The sequence below is a fragment of the Apus apus genome, chromosome 8, assembly GCF_020740795.1.
Source record: "Apus apus isolate bApuApu2 chromosome 8, bApuApu2.pri.cur, whole genome shotgun sequence".
NCBI classification, from domain to species: domain Eukaryota; kingdom Metazoa; phylum Chordata; class Aves; order Apodiformes; family Apodidae; genus Apus; species Apus apus.
Window position 1 is genome coordinate 7,297,065 of NC_067289.1, and position 17,073 is coordinate 7,314,137.

At 41.2% G+C, this 17,073-nt stretch overlaps 2 protein-coding genes across 2 annotated transcripts in view; one reads left to right on the top strand and one right to left on the bottom strand.

Moving 5' to 3' along the window:
- SLC25A36 (solute carrier family 25 member 36) overlaps positions 1–1,033 on the bottom strand; it is a 30,695-nt gene extending 29,662 nt beyond the window's left edge. The window contains exon 1 of the mRNA XM_051626337.1: positions 929–1,033. Within this exon, the coding sequence (XP_051482297.1) occupies positions 929–969 (41 nt within the window). The 5' untranslated portion in view covers positions 970–1,033. The remainder of the gene's footprint in view (positions 1–928) is intronic.
- A 344-nt stretch (positions 1,034–1,377) lies between these two features.
- PXYLP1 (2-phosphoxylose phosphatase 1) overlaps positions 1,378–17,073 on the top strand; it is a 105,465-nt gene continuing 89,769 nt past the window's right edge. The window contains exons 1-2 of the mRNA XM_051626507.1: positions 1,378–1,615; positions 3,955–4,032. The gene's annotated coding sequence lies outside the window, so the exon portion shown is untranslated. The remainder of the gene's footprint in view (positions 1,616–3,954; positions 4,033–17,073) is intronic.

Below are 17,073 nucleotides of genomic sequence, written 5' to 3' on the forward strand. Positions count from 1 at the left end.
TATATTCTCAGCCTGTCATTTCTGCTTCTGCACAGCCCTGGTCACTACCCAAATGTGCTTTCATAGTTAAGCCAAACAGGATCACCCACTTTCTTTATTAAGGCTGTGCTCTCTTCCCACTCTATACCTGGAGCGACCACGGGCTGTGTAACCACGTACATCTCAAACACTACATAGCTTAAAATGATAAAGACTAACATCTGCAAAGGCACAAGTGTTACCTCAAGCCTAACTAAGGCTACAAAGCACACCTTTACTGCTACTTCTAAGGTCTTCCCGGGCAGAAAGCAGCACGACCATGCCAAGCCTCACGCCCAAAAGCAGCACAGAGCAGAGCACCAAAACGCATCCAGCCAAGACGGCTGCCTCTCCACAGCAGCAGGGCCAGCTGGGCACGTCTACACTGGAGAGGGGACAGGCACGTTTGTGCCGCCTCCCCGATGTGGTGGGGGGCCACGGACAGAAAGCTCGGAACGCTTCTCCACGGAGACGTCTGATAACGGATAAACTCCTGGAACGGCGACCAGGGAGAACGCGGTGTTTTGGAAAGAAACCTTCACTCCCACCTCCCCCGGGGGCCTGCACACAGCGCAAACGGCACCGTGACAAGAGGCAAGCCCCGGGGCCGGGCCCGGCGGGCACCGAACGCCGCGGAGGGCCCAGGCTCCCAGGACGGGCCCGCAGGGCCTGCTCGGGCAGCCCGAGCCCCGCACGGGCAGGGCCGGGCAGAGCAGGCAGCAGCGGGGAGCGCCCCGCAGCCCGGGGGAACGGAGAAACCCCCGCAGCAGCGATTTCCGGGGTCACAGCCACAACGGGGGGAGCTGCGGGGCGGCCCCCGCCGCACACCCCACTCCTCCGGGGCGGCCCCGCGCAGCCCACGCGGAAGGGCCGGTGCCCCGCTCCGGGGGAAGGCAGCGGCTTCACCTACCCGCCAGCGAAGAGATGCACCAGGGTGTCCCTCTGGCTCATCCTCGCCGCCTGCCCGCGCCCCGCAGGGAAGCAGGGAGCGGTGCCGGGACCCGCCGCCCCGCGCTCGGGCCGCCCCGCCCCGCGCGCCGCTCACGCATAAATACGCAGCGCGGCCGCGCGGCTTCCGGCGGGGAGGGGGCGGGGCCGCCTCATGAATATGCAACGAGCCACTCGAGGGGTAAACAGAGGCCGCGATTGGCTGGAGGCGGCGGCCCCGCCCCCTCGCGCGCCGCCTCATAAGCCGGGCGGGAGCGGGGCTCGCGCGGCTGCAGTAGCGCGTGGCGGCGGCGCGAGGCGCGTTCCCCGGCGGGCCCGCCCCTTCTGGGGCCTCGCGCGGCTCTCGTGCTTGGTGGGGTTGCTGCCCCCCCCCCCCCCCGCGGCGTGTGCGGCAGCCCCAAAGCGGCGGGAAGGGAGACGTGAGAGCTGCTGTGTGCCTTGCGTAGCCAGAGCCCGTGGGATGGGCCAGGCTTCTGGTGACCTTAGTTTCTGCTTCCTCTTGCTTTTGTGTTATTGCTCATCTCCCCAGCTCCTGAAGCCGTGCGGCTCCTCGTACAGGCTCCCAAACACTGGCTTCTTTGGGAGTGTTGCTGGAGTGAGTGTTGTGACTCACTGGATGACTTTTTGTTTTCCCTTCAAAAATGCACAGGTAAGGGAAAGTAAATCATGCTATACAGGCATCTGTCTTGGGCAGAGTGTTCACAAAATGATGGTTTTCAGTTCTTGGAGAAGCAAGGGGGGCAGCCAGCAGAACTGCTGCCTGGCTCTTCTGAAGAGCAAAGTTTAGCTTGTTTTGGAGCATGGCTGAGAGTGTCCCTTGAGAGACAGTCCTGAAGGGCAAGGGAGCCTAGAAAGGCTGGTCATAATTCAAGGAAGAGCTCTTAAAGGTATGGGAGAATACCATTCCCAGGACCTGAAAGCCAAGATGATAGGGAAGAAGACCAGCCTGGCTAAACAGAGAGCTTTCCTTGGAGCTCAGGAACAAAAGGAAAGTTTATGACCTTTGGAAAAGGGGGTTGGCAACTTATGAGGAATACTAAGATGCAGTGAAGCTTTGCAGGGGGAAGAACAGAAGGGCCAAGGCTCAAGCAGAACTCAATTTGGCCACAGTGGTTAAAGATAACAGGAAGAGATTTTTTCAGCATATCAATAGAAAAAAGAAGACTAGGGAAAATGTAGGCCTGCTGATGAATGAGATGGGTGCTGTAGTGGTGGAAGACACAGAGAAGGTGGAGTTACTGAATGTCTTCTTTGCTTCAGTCTTCACTGCTAAAGCTGTCCCTCATGAACCTCAGACCCTGGAGGCAAGGGGAAAGGTCTGGAGAGGAGAAAACTTTCCCTCAGTAGAGGAGGATTAGGTTAGAGACCACTTGGCCAAACTGAACATCTGTAAGTCTGTGGGCCCTGATGGGATGCACCTGTGAGTACTGAGAGAGCTGGCAGATGCCATTGCTGGGCTACTGTCTATTGTCTCTGAAAGCTCATGCAGAACAGGAGAGGCTTCTGAGGGCTGGAGGAAAGCAAATATCACTTTAGTCTTCAAAAAGGACAAGAAGGAAGATACAGGGACCTACAGGTGGGTTAGTCTCACCTCTGTCCTTGGGAAGGTGATGGAGCAACTCATTTTGGATGTCATCTCTAAACATGTTGAAGAATGGGAAGTCACTTAGAGTGTTCATCATGGATTTACCAAGGGTAAATCATGCTTGACCAATCTACTAGCTTTCTAGGATGACATAACTGGTTGGCTGGGTGAGGGGAGAGCAGCAGATGTCATCTACTTTGACTTCAGCAAGGCTTTTGACAATGTCTCCTGTAACATCCTGATTAGGAAGCTGAGGGAGTGTAGGGTAGATGAGTGAACAGTGAGGTGGATTGAGAGCTGCCTGTGTCACAGACCTTAGAGTGTTGTGATTAACAGAGCAGGGTCAAGTTGGAGGCCTGTAACCAGTGGTGTCCCCCAGGAGCCAATACTTGGTCCGGTCTTGTTCAACGTACTCATCAATGACCTGGACAAGGGGACAGAGCTTCTCCTGAGCAAGTTTGCTGATGATACCAAACTGAGGGGTGGCTGACACTGCAGAGGGCTGTGTTGCCATCCAGAGTGACCTGGACAGGCTGGAGGGCTGGGCAGAGAAGAACCTAATGAGGTTCAACAAGGGCAAGTGTAGGGTCCTGCACCCCTGGGGAGGAAGAACCCCATGCACCAATATAGTTGGACAATAGTTTAACACTGCTACTCCATGCAGAATGTAGGTGGGACTAATAAATGAGTGAGAATGTTCCAAAATAGAAAGACAGGTAAGATTTTCAGAAGCCATGAGAGATGTTAATGTTCAAAAAGTGATAAAGGGTCATGCACACCATGGCACAAGATGTCACATAGGAAAAATGTAAATACATTCAGATTAATTAAACAGATACATTAATTTGAAGCTACCAGAAAACTCTGCCAGTGATTTTATTAAATGCTGCATGAAAGGTGGTGTTATGCCAAATACTTGTGTGAGGTCGTAAGTCCAAATTTTTTCCACATCTCTCAGTAGCTTAAGAGGGAACAGAAGATGGATTTTCTGCAGGCCATGTGATGCCTTCCAGTGTGCACATGTCCTGGTAAACTCAAAATATCTGACAAAGACTCTGCTTTATTCTGTATCTCTATAGGTGAACTCCTAATCTGGGAGCTATGAACATTTGGCATCTATGGCTTGCACTATGATAATTGTAAACTAATCTGATTATTTTCTGAATGCTTATTGTATATTAAGATTAAGTAGAGATATTGAAACATTTTATTTACTTAACTAGATGCTTTGCAATTTTTGTTAAAGTATCTTTTTAGGGACTTTAGATATTCCATTGGCATATTTTAAAGGCCCAAACTGAAATATTTTCAACTTTTATTAGGAGTCTGAAGCACTCTGATTCAAAAGGATTTTGTAGCATTTTTTGAGAGCTGTCTAACTTTTCTTCTATTCTCCTTGCTAGGCTGGACTGCATAACCCACAATGTTTCATGGATATGGATTTTTACAGTGCATTTCCCCTTTATCCATCAGGGAGAGAGGTAAGTGTGGAGAGCAAATGCCACATGGGATCACACTTGAGAGCCCAGAACAAAAAAGCATCCAAATTGCATGAGGTCCCATTTTCAAATATCTTATCTGAGTCTTTGTAAATTTTTTTTCCCCCATAATTTTATTGCAAAACCCAAGAAACGTTTGCTGAATTTTCTGCCATTTTTACCTCTTTAATTCTTTAGAAATTATTAAAAAAAAATGTTCTGTTTGTTTTAGTCTGTAACTAATTAATGCATGTAATAGGACTCAACCAAGTTACAATGAGGAGAAAAACATATGACAAAAAAAAAAAGCTTTTGTTTTATGTATTCTAACTTTGAATTATTCTCAGGATATTATTCACAGCATGAGCTGCACTTCTCCTCTTGTGGTCTTTAAACAGAAAACACCTTTCTTAAATTTCATCAATGGCTTTCCGAGTGAAAAGCAATAGAAAAACTTTTCTACCTTTCCTGATACAGCTACTTTTTTTTCCTCAATTATGGAATATGTCTGCATGCAGCAGATTTTTGACTGCTACTTTTCAATTAGGTTTCTAAAGATTTCATTTCTCTCTCTATTCTGGACCGCAATGTTGGATTCTTGCTCTCGTTAGGGCTATATTGACCCTCTATTTTTCTAATATTGTTATGACCACATTACACAAGTTAAAATATACAGGAAATGAGATAGTAACTCTGCGTTTGAAACACAGATGTAGTGCAGTCATGGCTTTGTTTGCCCTTCAGTGTTCTTTAAACAAGCACTTGCTATCATTTACCAGTGCCAAGGTTAACACTCATAAAAAAAATTCCCCTGTGAAATAATATTTATACCAAACAGCCTGTTTTAAAATATTTAACATTTTTAGATGCTTTGTTTATCTAGGTGATACACAGAGTGAGCTAGGAGTGGAGAAGAAATATGCCTCCTGAAAGGCATGGTGCTTACACCCATAGCTACTCTGTTGCAGTGCTGGAGTTACTACAGAGTTTCAAACTGTGCCTGAACAGCTATCACAGATGTTGGGTTTTGTGTTTCCAGAGGATTAAGTGTTAGGAAGATATTCCACTAAGGAACTCTTGCATTTGAACTATCATAATGTTACACACTTATGAATATCATTACAGAAGGGGAGGCACTGCTTTCAAAAGTAAAATTATTAGGAATGTTTTTTCTGATGCATTGATTCTTCATCTGAGGGCAACAAGTTTCAGTTTCAATCATGTACAGCATTTCTGAGCCCAGGGTTGTTCTTGTTCCTTTATCTGTAACACAGTGCAGGCATTTTCAAAAGGTGTTCCCCAGCACCTTGTTTAGCTACTTGCCTCTTCCAACTACTCTCAATTAGCTAGTCAAATGCTTGTAGCATGGAAGTATGTATTGGGGAGAATTAGGGTGGGCTTGAAGGTTTATATAAGTCAAAGTCTATTTTCATTGCCTTGTCAGTGAAAATAACTGAACTTTTCTTGCACAGTCTCTGTGCAAGTTGGGAATGGATTTTTCTATCCAGTCAGTTCCCAGTGATCGCTTGAGCTGATGGTGTCCCTTTATGTTCATCACCTGCATGTTTACCAGCTACCTTTCTGCTTTAGTGTCAAGCCATTTGGAGTGCACAGTAGTCAGCTAGATGGTGAAGAATTGCAGATACAAATTCAGGAATATAAGTTAGATTAGTTATAAGGCAAAGATTAAATGAGAGAATTGTGTTCAAGAGGTTTTAATTGAGGTCTATTAAAACACGTTTTCATAAGCTTCTACTTGTATCAGAACTTAAAAACTGAGTAGTCCCTATGAGGAAGAAGGGCCCACACTAATCTAAGTGTAAACCTGGAGCCTTGGAGTGCAGAAGTCCTGGATCAAAATGAAAAGGGAGGTAAAGGAGACAGTTTAGCAAGCTGGCAAGGATTGTAGATGGTTCTGTGTGTAGAACACCAAACAGGAGAAGTTATTTAAGAGCCAAATTGAGGAAACTGGTAGGAGGAACAAAAATAGCAGATGACAGCTGGTACCAGTAGCTGTTTACTGCAGGGTCAGCTGCAGCTCAGATGAGGCATAGTTACAAGCACACTAAGTTGAGAGAAAGCCCTAGGACTAAGCAGCTACAAATTGTGAAGTGTTACTCCAGGGGGAATAACAGTGAGCTCACTATTAGCTGGTCCATAAGGAAGTCAGAAAGGTGACTTTAAACTTCTGTGATTTCTGAAAGGAATAGTGGGTGACTAAAGGTTTCCTATTTTCATAGTCTTTTCTGTGTTCTGACAAGAGCATTTTTAAAAGCCACTTGATTCAACATTTGTGAGGGGATGAGGTACAGCTCGTTAAACAGCCAGCATTAATTTCCCTGTAAGTCTGGCTAAGAAATGAGGCTTAACCTAGTGCTTATTAATGATACTGAGAAATTGAACTGCTTCATTACTGCTAATGAAGACCTGACAGAAGGGTTAAATTTAGATGTAAACTAAGCCTCTGGGAAGAAACTGGATGATTTTATTTAGTATGTGGTACATGAGAGCAAGACAGTTTTTTCTTTTAAATACCATTTTACTGATATTTTGTTTAATTTGCTTCCGCAAAGTGTTCAAAATCGAGTGAAGAGAGATGGTGGTTGTGCTTTCATGTACACTGTTCCTTTTTTCTCTACTAATATGTTCAGAGAGCCTTTCAATGAGCAGAACTTTAGACATATGTAAATCAAATTATTAAGATTGCCCTATACATAACTCATTTTCTGAGCTGTGCAACTGAGACTTGAGTGATAGATACCATCAGGGTTAGGTTTTTTGTTGCCAGGAGTTGGGCATATTTTAAATTGCAGATCTGGAATTGTAGCAAGGCATTATAAGGAATGTTTTTAGCTCATAAAGTGTGAACGTGATTGTGAAATTGAATAAAATTAATGCATTTGTACTACTCTTTTGAAATGATAGTGAATTGGTGACCTCTGCTCCATGCTGTCAAAATGTTACCAGTTAAAGCTGAGAAATAAATAAATAAATAAATTTACTAGTAGTTTTCCATCAATCCTTATATAAATTTTTTCAGTTCTTTTTCACAAATGAAGCAGAATGAGTAAAGAGAGATGTTTAACTGAAACCAGTGGACAGATCCTTTGCAAATTTAAAAATAATCTTTTGACCAGGAAAGCCAGCAGAGAGACTGTGGTAAACAACTTTCTCTATACTTTATAAAGGCCTTGTTTGGTTTGGTTTTTTTTGAGAATGAAGCAGCCTCAAAGTGGTCTGTGCAAGACTGAAAAAGAGCAGAAAGTAGGATGATTTTTAGGCAAAGTGTAGACAGGTTAGCTCATATCAATACCTGGAGGTACTTGTTAGTGAGGGTATAAGTCCTATTTGAAAATCATATTTTAGAACTGGAAACATCCAGATACTTACCAGAGAGACAAGGAAGTAGTTTATTCTCCTGTATCTGGTCTTTATGAGAGCTGTGGAAAGCATTTTGCATGGCTTAGGCTGTCAGTTTTCAAGATGGGTGTATTCAGGCTGAATCAAGTGTACAGAAGAGCCATTCAGGTTATCTGGAAAATGGATGGCTTATCATATCAGAGGACACTTACAAGATTTGGTTTGTTTAGACTGGGTAAATAAAGGCTAAGACAAGATATGATTGCTGTCTATAAATATGTCAAGGGAATAAACTACTGGGACCAGAAAAGTAGGATACTACATGAGCCAAAGGTCAATATTAGCAGAGTTACCAGAAGTCATGAATAAATCCAGGTTGGGAAAAAGAAGTGAGAGTCTGAGATGTTTTTCAACAGCACTTGGAGTCTAGAATGGAAGGTTTAAAGTACAGTGTGCACCCTATGCTCAGACGGTCTCAAATTGTGAGAAGATAGGTGGGTTACCCTGTCAAGGCTTCCCTCTTTGGAAGATGTGAGTTGATCATGCAATTCTGTTTCAGCCCATCCCTAAAGCATGGGCTTCTGCTCTTAGCTTACTTAGGGGGTTATGCATAAACAATATCCCACGGATCTGAAATGATTTTCCTGATGTGCAAGTTTTCAAATATTTGAGAAATGTACTCACTTCAAAATAGAATCAAGCAGCAGAACTTCTGTTATTTTTCTTCAGAAGGCAGAAGGAAGAGCAACTCATTTAGAAAAGGTAAATGTGACGGCATATGTTTTGCACAAATGGAGTATGCAGAATCAGGGAGCTTAGTAGCAGTGTGGTTAGTGACCACACCTCACTGTTGTGCTTACTGGAAGATGCTGGGTATCAGTGGAAAGGAGGAATCACAGCAGCACATGTTGGTCTCTGTGGTGTGTTGGCCTGTACGGTTTAATGTAAGCAGCCTGATTTTGACAACTGAGCAAGTCCATCTGGATGCCTCTCTGAGTTGTCTGCCCTAGGTTGTTTTTTGTTGATTGTTGTTGTTGTTTGGTTGGTCTGTTGGTTTTTTTGGTCCTGCTCGGTCAGGGGAGTTGGACTTGATGATCTTCGGAGGTCCCTTCCAACCCCTAATATTCTGTGATCTTAGATGCGCATGAAGGCTATAGAAGTGTTTTCAGGCCACTAGCAGTTGCCTAGGGAGTCAGCCACCTTGCTGTTCTTGCTTGATAAATATGGCTTAATTATTAATTTCCATCTGGATGAGATGTTACTTCACCAGCTTTTCTAAGCCTGGACAAAGGATTTGCTGATCCAAGTGTACATTATGGAGTTAAGCTTCATTATTGCTCATGAAGCAACTAAGAGAGTATTGCAATGAGGTTTTGCTTTTACAAGAGAGAACGCATTTGAGGTTTTCATATGTAGCTGCACAGTACAGTTTTGTTTCCTGAGTTGTACCCTGGATATTGTGCATATGACACAAAGCTTAGGTAGAGCCTCAGTTTTGTAGTGTAGCAACCATAACTAAAACGGGAAGTGTTAGATTAGTTGCTGCTACAAATGGAGGGTGATGAGCATTGTTAATAGGTTGTTTATCTTACTGAGGCAAATATTGTTTCAAATTTTAATTTTAAGATCTGTAGTCTTAATTATTTTCTGTAGGCTAAGGAAATGGCTTGTTATGTTCCATATAGTTCTGACAGTCTCTTTACTTCCAGAAATGGGGACGGTGGGGGTTTGTGTGGAAGGAACAAAGATGGGTTTTTTAAAAGGATGGTAAGTTATCAGATTGTAGTTTGTTTTCTGCACAGAGTGATTCCTTTGCCTGGAAAATGCACTTGTAAGAAGTGGGAAGTTGAGAGAACCTACTTACAGTGTAAGAAATGCCAGTTAAAAAAATATTTAACAGTGCAAAAAAGAAAACTTTCAAATTAAATATTTTATTTAAGACTTTATGGAATACTGATTTACTTGACTTTCAAGAACATCTTAACAAGATTATGATGAGCAGTTAATGCCATCCAGTCAAACAGATTAAATCTTCACTTGATCTGGAATTTCTATAGCACACATAGACTCATTTAACTTCTGGGGATTCATCATGGCCCTGGATACAAATCCCAAATAACACTTCCTTCCTCAGAGCTGTTATTTCCTCTTCTGTGGAGCATAAGCTCACTTTTCTTTTTTTTGTTTTTAACCTGTTCTCTACTCAAATGCAATTAAATCAAATGAGTTTTCTTTCCCTAGTTCTTTGAAATTACTCTGGAAAATCTTTTGTGCATTTTTAGTAAGTTAAGACACAATGAACCTCAAGTAATTGGATTCATATCATGCTGTAATTCCTTTATCCTTGGTGGAGTTGCTGCTTGGATTATTTTGGTCTAAGTCTTGTGAAAACAGCAGTGGGTTTTGCAATGTGATACTGGTGAGATCTGATGGAGATGGTTTTGACAAATTAATCTTTTAAGTCTTGACTGGATTTGGAGTTAGATTATTAGTAAGTTTGCTGGAAAGAACTATATTTAATTTTTATCTATGATACCAAGTAATGAGGAAATTTTGTTGATGATCTTGATTTCATTATAAAATGGAAATAGAAATTCTATATAACTCAGCATGATTGGTGACCTACATTTCAAAACACCTATTTTTAATTATACTATGAATTTTTTAATCTCTCTTTTTAAAAAGAGCATTTTCAATTTCCATGTCTCAAAAGACAAGAATTTCTGGCTAAGAATATACTCTTTATTCTTTCCTGCAATGTTCTTCCAGTTATATTTGAATCTTATCTTAATTTTAGTTTGCCATGTGAGCAGAGCAGCAGTCTATTATGCATTCACAAAGCCAAGGCTGTGTGTGCTTATGCAATACCCATGTGCTTCAAGTGTCTCCAAACAAAATTCAAATGTTTCTAAATCCAGCTGTGAGGTACAGTGCTGACTTTGTTTCCTGTTGTCCTTCAAGTTTTCAGGATAGATCGGTAAAAGTTTGATTTCTCATCTGCTACAGTGTTTTATCCAGACTAGAACACAAGGTTGAAGTTCTGAGATATTTAACCACATTTTTACATGCAGTAGAGTCTGATGGGGGGTTTGCTATGTAAGCTGAGGCTTATGTCTTTCTTCCTTGAGGGTAAACGTTTTTAATTTTTTTTACAAGTCACTAGTGGTTACTATAAATTAAGCTCTAGTTAGTAGCCATTACCTGTCATTGCAATAAAAATAAGGGACAGCCCCACTGTAATAATGGTACAGAATTAAGAGAGTGGGTGAGAAGAGAACCTATATTGCAACTTTATTTTCTTCAGAGGTGGGAGAAAATGTCAGAGAGAAAAAGATGAGATTTGGAGAGAGAAATCAGACTGAGCTTGAGTTCCCAGCAGTAGTCCTAGGAGAGTTGGCATGGATCCCAGCTATAGGGAGTACCCACCATCCACCCATGGGTCCAAAAGACTTTTTTAAGCTTAGACTTGGGCCTTCAATCCTGGCCTGAGCCAGGATTTGACCTTGAATCTGATTTGTTACCTTTTTTGCCTGTCGATCCCTGGATTGTTGACAGAATCTGTTGTTATCATCCACCATGGGTGCTGAGGCACTGTGCCCTGTGGGTGAGCTCACTGCTCAGCCAGCTTTGTGGTTGTCCTCGGCTCCCCCTTACCTTCCTTTAGGGAGGAGCCCATCTCTTACTGCTACATCTCACTGTATTTTACAATATTTTACTGATTTTTTTTGTGTGTGTGTCAATAATATTATTCAAGTTATAGAAGTCAGCATTCTGGATGTTAGAATCATCCTCACAAACGGATATGGTCCATTCTGGTATGCAAAGGAAGATGGAGGAGGGAAGCTTAGAACTTTGTTCAAGGAACTGTCAAATTTATATGTAGACCCTGCATCTGTTGGATGGTGGGGGGGATATTATCTGTGGATTCTCATCTTGGCTTTGTTCTGAGAGAACATTAATAAAATGGCAGTTTCTATTTTAGCAGTGTGTAAAGATCTCTTTTGAATTGCCTTATCTTCTAATAATTTTTTTTAAACAAGGACCGAATGACAATACTTCAGTAATTTGCTTTCTTCTTACAAAACTGATTCATAGTATTTAGAGGAAAAGTTACTGTCCATTCTGCAACAATTATTTCCATAACAGTGATGGTGACTTGGATCTAAGGTTATATCATCTGTTGCTTCCTTAATATAAACATACTCTTAACTTAAGAATAGTCTTCTAAGAGCTTGGCAGGTAACAAGGATTCATCACAGTAAGAACATTGCATGTCAAAACCAAAACAAAACAACACAAAAACAAAACTAATGAAACAAACCTTCTGTGCTATAATTCAACTCTCCCATAATTATCAGGTTAATAACCCTATAAAAGAGTTATTGATGTAGCCCTCTTTAAGAGTATGTCCAAACCACCTTTGAACTATATGTGTGAAAAGCAGTTCAAAATATAGTGGTGAGCATTACAAGGAAAAAAACGTATGTGGCATTTACAGGAAACAGTCATTTCATATTATGCAAGAGAGTTACCAAAACTAGTTGCAGTGATACATTTAAATTGTATTTGGGGCTGGAGGGTGGGAATCCTGAGATCTGAACATATGTTAAATGTTAGAATTGAGACTTTCAATTTCGCCTAACTTGTATTGAGTGTGAACAGTTGGGATTTTTGTTGCCTAATTCTGTGAGTTGTCTTTTAAAATTCCATCTGAGAGAGTCCAAGACACTTTTTTTTTCCCTGTGACTTACATGCTAGAAAGGACTGGAGATCTGAGGATATGTTAATACTTTTCCTTTAATAATTTCACAGCACAGCAAATAAGTTGTTATGCATGTGCAACTTTCTTCTGTAAACATAATTAAAAACTATAGAAAATAAATTAGGAAAACTGCTGGATTGCCAGTGAGTGAAGATGATAGTCCTGAGTTTTTCTGTTTCTAATAAAACACAGCATACAGAGGAACTAAAAGTCCTGTTGATATGTCATGGCAAATACTAACATATGCTCATTGAAAACTGTCTGTGCTTTTTTTCATTCTCCTGCTTGTTATTAGTGAAACTTCTAAAAAGAGGAACTGTGCTTTTAAAATCAGATGACAAGTATATCCTGAAGCCTTTAGATATGAAGAATTTTCCAGCACTGCCAGCTGCTGATGTAATTTCAGCAACATACTTTGTTTTGTTTGTGATATCAGAATGGGTTGCTGCAGAAGGCAATTTTCAACTGCAACCTCATTCTGGTAAGAAATAGATAGAAGAATATCTTAGAAATATAGATAATTTTTTTCCTCTTTTTTGTACTGAAAAAAAATATTGCTTAAGCAGCATGTTGTCATGGATGTTTAAACAACACTGGTTGCAATAATGCTGCAGAGGATCATATACCATGATGTAAAAAATATTCAAGTAAGTAGCAGTCTGTAAAAAAACAAACCAAACCAAACAAACAAAACCCCCAACAAACAAACAAAACCACCAAAACCCAAACCAAACCAAACTATTAGGTGATCCAGAAGACAGGCTGATGTTTCATCAGGTCAGATAAGTGTATCCACTATTTTGACTACAGTTTCCAGGAACATCAGTAATTGGAATTTGGATTGCAATCTCCACAGAGGCTTGACTTAATTGACTTTAATGATCTTTGGCCAGGCAATAAAAATCACAGATTTTGGCTGTGCCAAGTGACTTCTCACACTGAAATGGAGTCAATGCACATCTGTGTGAAGGAAATACTTCAGTTTGAATAGAACTGAGTAATTCTCAAACAATGTGACACTTCCAGTTCCTCAGACTGTATGTGAAACCTAATTCACACTGAACGTAATCAGTTACAGTTCAGTGTTGGCTAATCTTCAACTGAAATCAATAAATCAGCTTTGACTGAGAGAGAGATTAGCAAAGTCAGAAACATACTGTGATGTTTGCTTTTGTAGTGTTTTTGAGAGGTCAGATAGTGGAGACATCAATTAAGAGCAGGATAAACACCAGGTTTCTTCCAGTGCAATAGCCTTTTCCTATCTTAAATGGAAGTATGTTTTTAGCTTTAGAGCAAGCTGGCAAATCATTGGTTATGTTTATATCCAATATATCACAGACATGGCCAGTGAAAACTTCAGTGTTTATATGTCTTTTATGGATAGCAGAGTGTAGGTTTTGAGTGAAATCATCAATGTTTAAATCTGCTTTACAGAAAGCAGTGGTTTTTTCAAGCACATTCACTTGCCAGTGTTTATTCTGTATCAGCATGACTTCAGCATTCCGAATGAAGGTTGGTTGTGATGCATGTATGTGTGAACACAATACTTTAATTTGAATAAAACTGAGCAAATTTTAAGTAATGTGCCACTTTCAGTTCCTCAGGCTCTAAATGGAACTTAAGCATGCTATCTCCTAAGTGTCAACAATTTCCTTTGTGGGTGAAACTACAATATTTATCAATTTACCTTTATTATCCAGGCTCTTTCATGCAAATAACATTTTTTCCTCCACTGCCTTGTAATCCAGTAGACTGGGTAAATACCATAGTTTCATCTTCCCCAGATGCAGTTTTCTTGTATGTATCTTTTTTCAGGGCAGAGAGGATTTTTTTGGTCCCAGCCTTGTTTTATAGGCCCCAAACAATGATGCCCCCAGTAGTCAGAAGAGGTATCATTGAGGGTGGTTGTTTAGCAGGTAAAGTACATGCTGAATCAGAAGGTCTGTTGAGAAGTGGTTTGGCAGTGAGTTTGTCCTCAAAACCAGAAAGTAGGCTGGCTGTTCTGGTTCTGAGTACCTGTAGTCCTGGGCTTGCAGAATAGAGAGAAGTACATAAGGGGCTCCATGGGGGTGTGCCCTGCTCCAGAACAGATTTGGTCATTTGGCTGTAACTCAGAAAATGTATAGGCTTCTTTTTAGAAAAATGAGCCAAAATGCAACACACTGATAGCAGATGGTCATTTCTTGCCTTGTTTTGGTACTGCACAGTTATTATGCAAGAAGGCATAGCCAGCTGTGAGACAGAGCCACATATGTTTCCACACCCAAGAGGGAGGTTTGTGTACAGAGTTACAGTCAGGAATAAAGCTGAGTGAATGATACCAAAGGTTATTCATACTGTGATATCTGGATTTGTAGATTAATTGACTTGGGATGTATGGGTGATGGGCTGTTTTTGTGTTAACTTTCTGACTATAGTAGAATTTTTCTTGCATTGAAGTCTGTAAAGCACTAAATACTGAACAAGTTCTGGGAGATTATTTTTGTCAGTACTCTGAATTCAAGAATATTTTATGACCTGTACATATGGCCTCTTTCCCAAATGGGGTGTGGCTGTGCCACCTTACTCCTTCTCAAAACCAGTGGTACCTTGTCGCCACCACCACCTAGAAAAAGTCTGGTGTGAAAAGAGATGCCACTTTCTTTTCTTCTCTCGCTTGCTGCAGCACTGAAAAGCTCTGCAAAATGAGATGAGAACTGCTGCTGTGCTGAGCCTTCAGGATCAGCTGAGTATGAGGATGAATTAATTATTTGTGGAGCCTTCTTTTCTCCCCTAGATCAATCAGGGCGCAGAAGAGTTGCAGAGGCAGGAGAGCACAGAACAGTTGCCATCCAGGCTCCTGTTTGCTTGCTGTAGCCAGTGCTCTGATTTCAGTTAGCAGTACCCTTGGACACTGGTCAGGGCTGTAAGCAGGCAGAGCAGGGAGTGCCAGTATCACCCAGGACAACTAGAGTACCTGCCACCTCGTACACAACATGTGTAAAAGGAGTGCTCTTTTCAGTGTTAAAGTAGATTTATAAAAAAGTAATTGTTCAGATTGTTATTTGTTATAACTTCCTTCTTTAGTCTTTCACCTGGAGATAATGGGACTAAAAAGTTTTGTCCATGTTTCAGCCCCATTAACAACCTCTTAAACCAACATAAAATTAGAACAGTGCTGTGGAGAACTGAGCTCCCAGAATGCATACAGCTAGGAACTCTCAAGGGCTGAGCAAATGCACCAAAGTAATTTGCAGATAGATATCTGGATCTTCCTAATAAATACCCCTCCCCTGTTACAGTTGGTCTAAGGTATTGGACTGTTGCTTCCTTATATAAGAAAAATCACTGCTGGGATTAAAGGAATCACAGAGAACTTCATACAAAGTTTACAGAGCCAAATGTTGTCAGTAATGATAATTGTAAAGCTTCCATTCCTAGGCTAGTTAGTAATTTCCAAAGTGACTTTAAAAATAATATAATATTTGTGGACAGCTGTTTTATATCTCTTCTATTTCATCTGAGAAAAAATAATATGCATATGGTTAGTTTGCTTTTATATCTCTATATCACACACTTTCTTGAATAAATGTTAGTCATTAGATAAACTGAACATACTTTCAATTCAAGCTGATATCCAAGAGCTGCAGATAAGTGGCACTGCTTCACAGCTGGCTGTATTGTCTTGGCTAAGACTAGTCTGCAAGTGATAGATATTAATGCTATCAACAGAAGTAATTCTTGAAAGCAGAGATCCTACAGGCTGAGGGATTTTGCTTCTATTGCAAAACATCTTCAAGAAAGCTTACTGGCCAGACAAGATGTTGGAAATTATTTGAGGTGGGCTATAAATATTAGCATACCTAGCCTATCAGTGAGTCACTGTTGAAAAGTGGAGGCACAACTGAGGAAGATGGATTAGATACTGATGTCCCAGTTTAGCTGTGCACTTCTTCCAGCCACAGCCCTAATAGAAATGCAGGAAATGAAAAAAGCTATAGCTGGTTCAAAACAGACTGAAGTGGCTGCCATATCCAGTTTGTATAATTTTCAGAAGCTGTAACATAAAAATAACATGATCTGGCAGTTTAGATGTTAAGCAGGGAGTCTAACCAGTTAACTTTCTGTTTTGCTGTACAGAAAAGCAAACAAGTTTCTAAACCTTATACAAGAGGAGGAAAACAGCTTTTAGGAGGTTCTAAATTTACAGAAAATTCAGTGAGAAGTGGGACAGCTAAGCTCAGGCCTGACACTGTCCTCCTTCCTTGACATTTACTGTCATAAAACCAGCTGGTTCAAAAAATGGTTCAGTGCTAAGTGCTTTTATGTCCTGAAACTGGAGCAGTTATAACTGACAACATTTCCCTTTCTTGTATTTGCCTTGATAAGCAAAAATCTTTCCCTTTCAGTGATGTTTTCAACTTATCTAGGTATGTTGCTCTCATCAATATCAGTGACTGTTTGTCTGCTGAAGCCCTTTGGACTCTGCACCACTCCAATTCACATGATGCTCTGACATTCCTCCAGGACGCAAAAAATGCATGTTCATAATGCAAGAGAGTGGAAACTTACTGCTTATACAGAGGTTGGCAGGAGCTCTTGTTCCAGCCTTCTGGCAGGAGCAGAGAGACAATGCTGAGCCAATAAAAGCCTTCCTATCTCTGTGCTAATGTTTCTTCTTTTCTGGTCTGTCCCTTCCTCCAAACTCACAAGTATGCAAAGCAAGAGAGCTTCTTGTTCCTGTGTCTAATCAGTGACAGGGGCAAGGTTTGGAGCAAATGGTGTAATAACATTGTAATAACATTTCTGTTAGAGTCCTGCCAGTTGAACTGCCTACAGCAAGTCCACAGATTATGTTTAATGTCTGACACATCCACTTACATTAACATATTATAGCAGGAGATGGAACTGTCCCCAAATGAGTACCAGTGCAAACTGGCTGT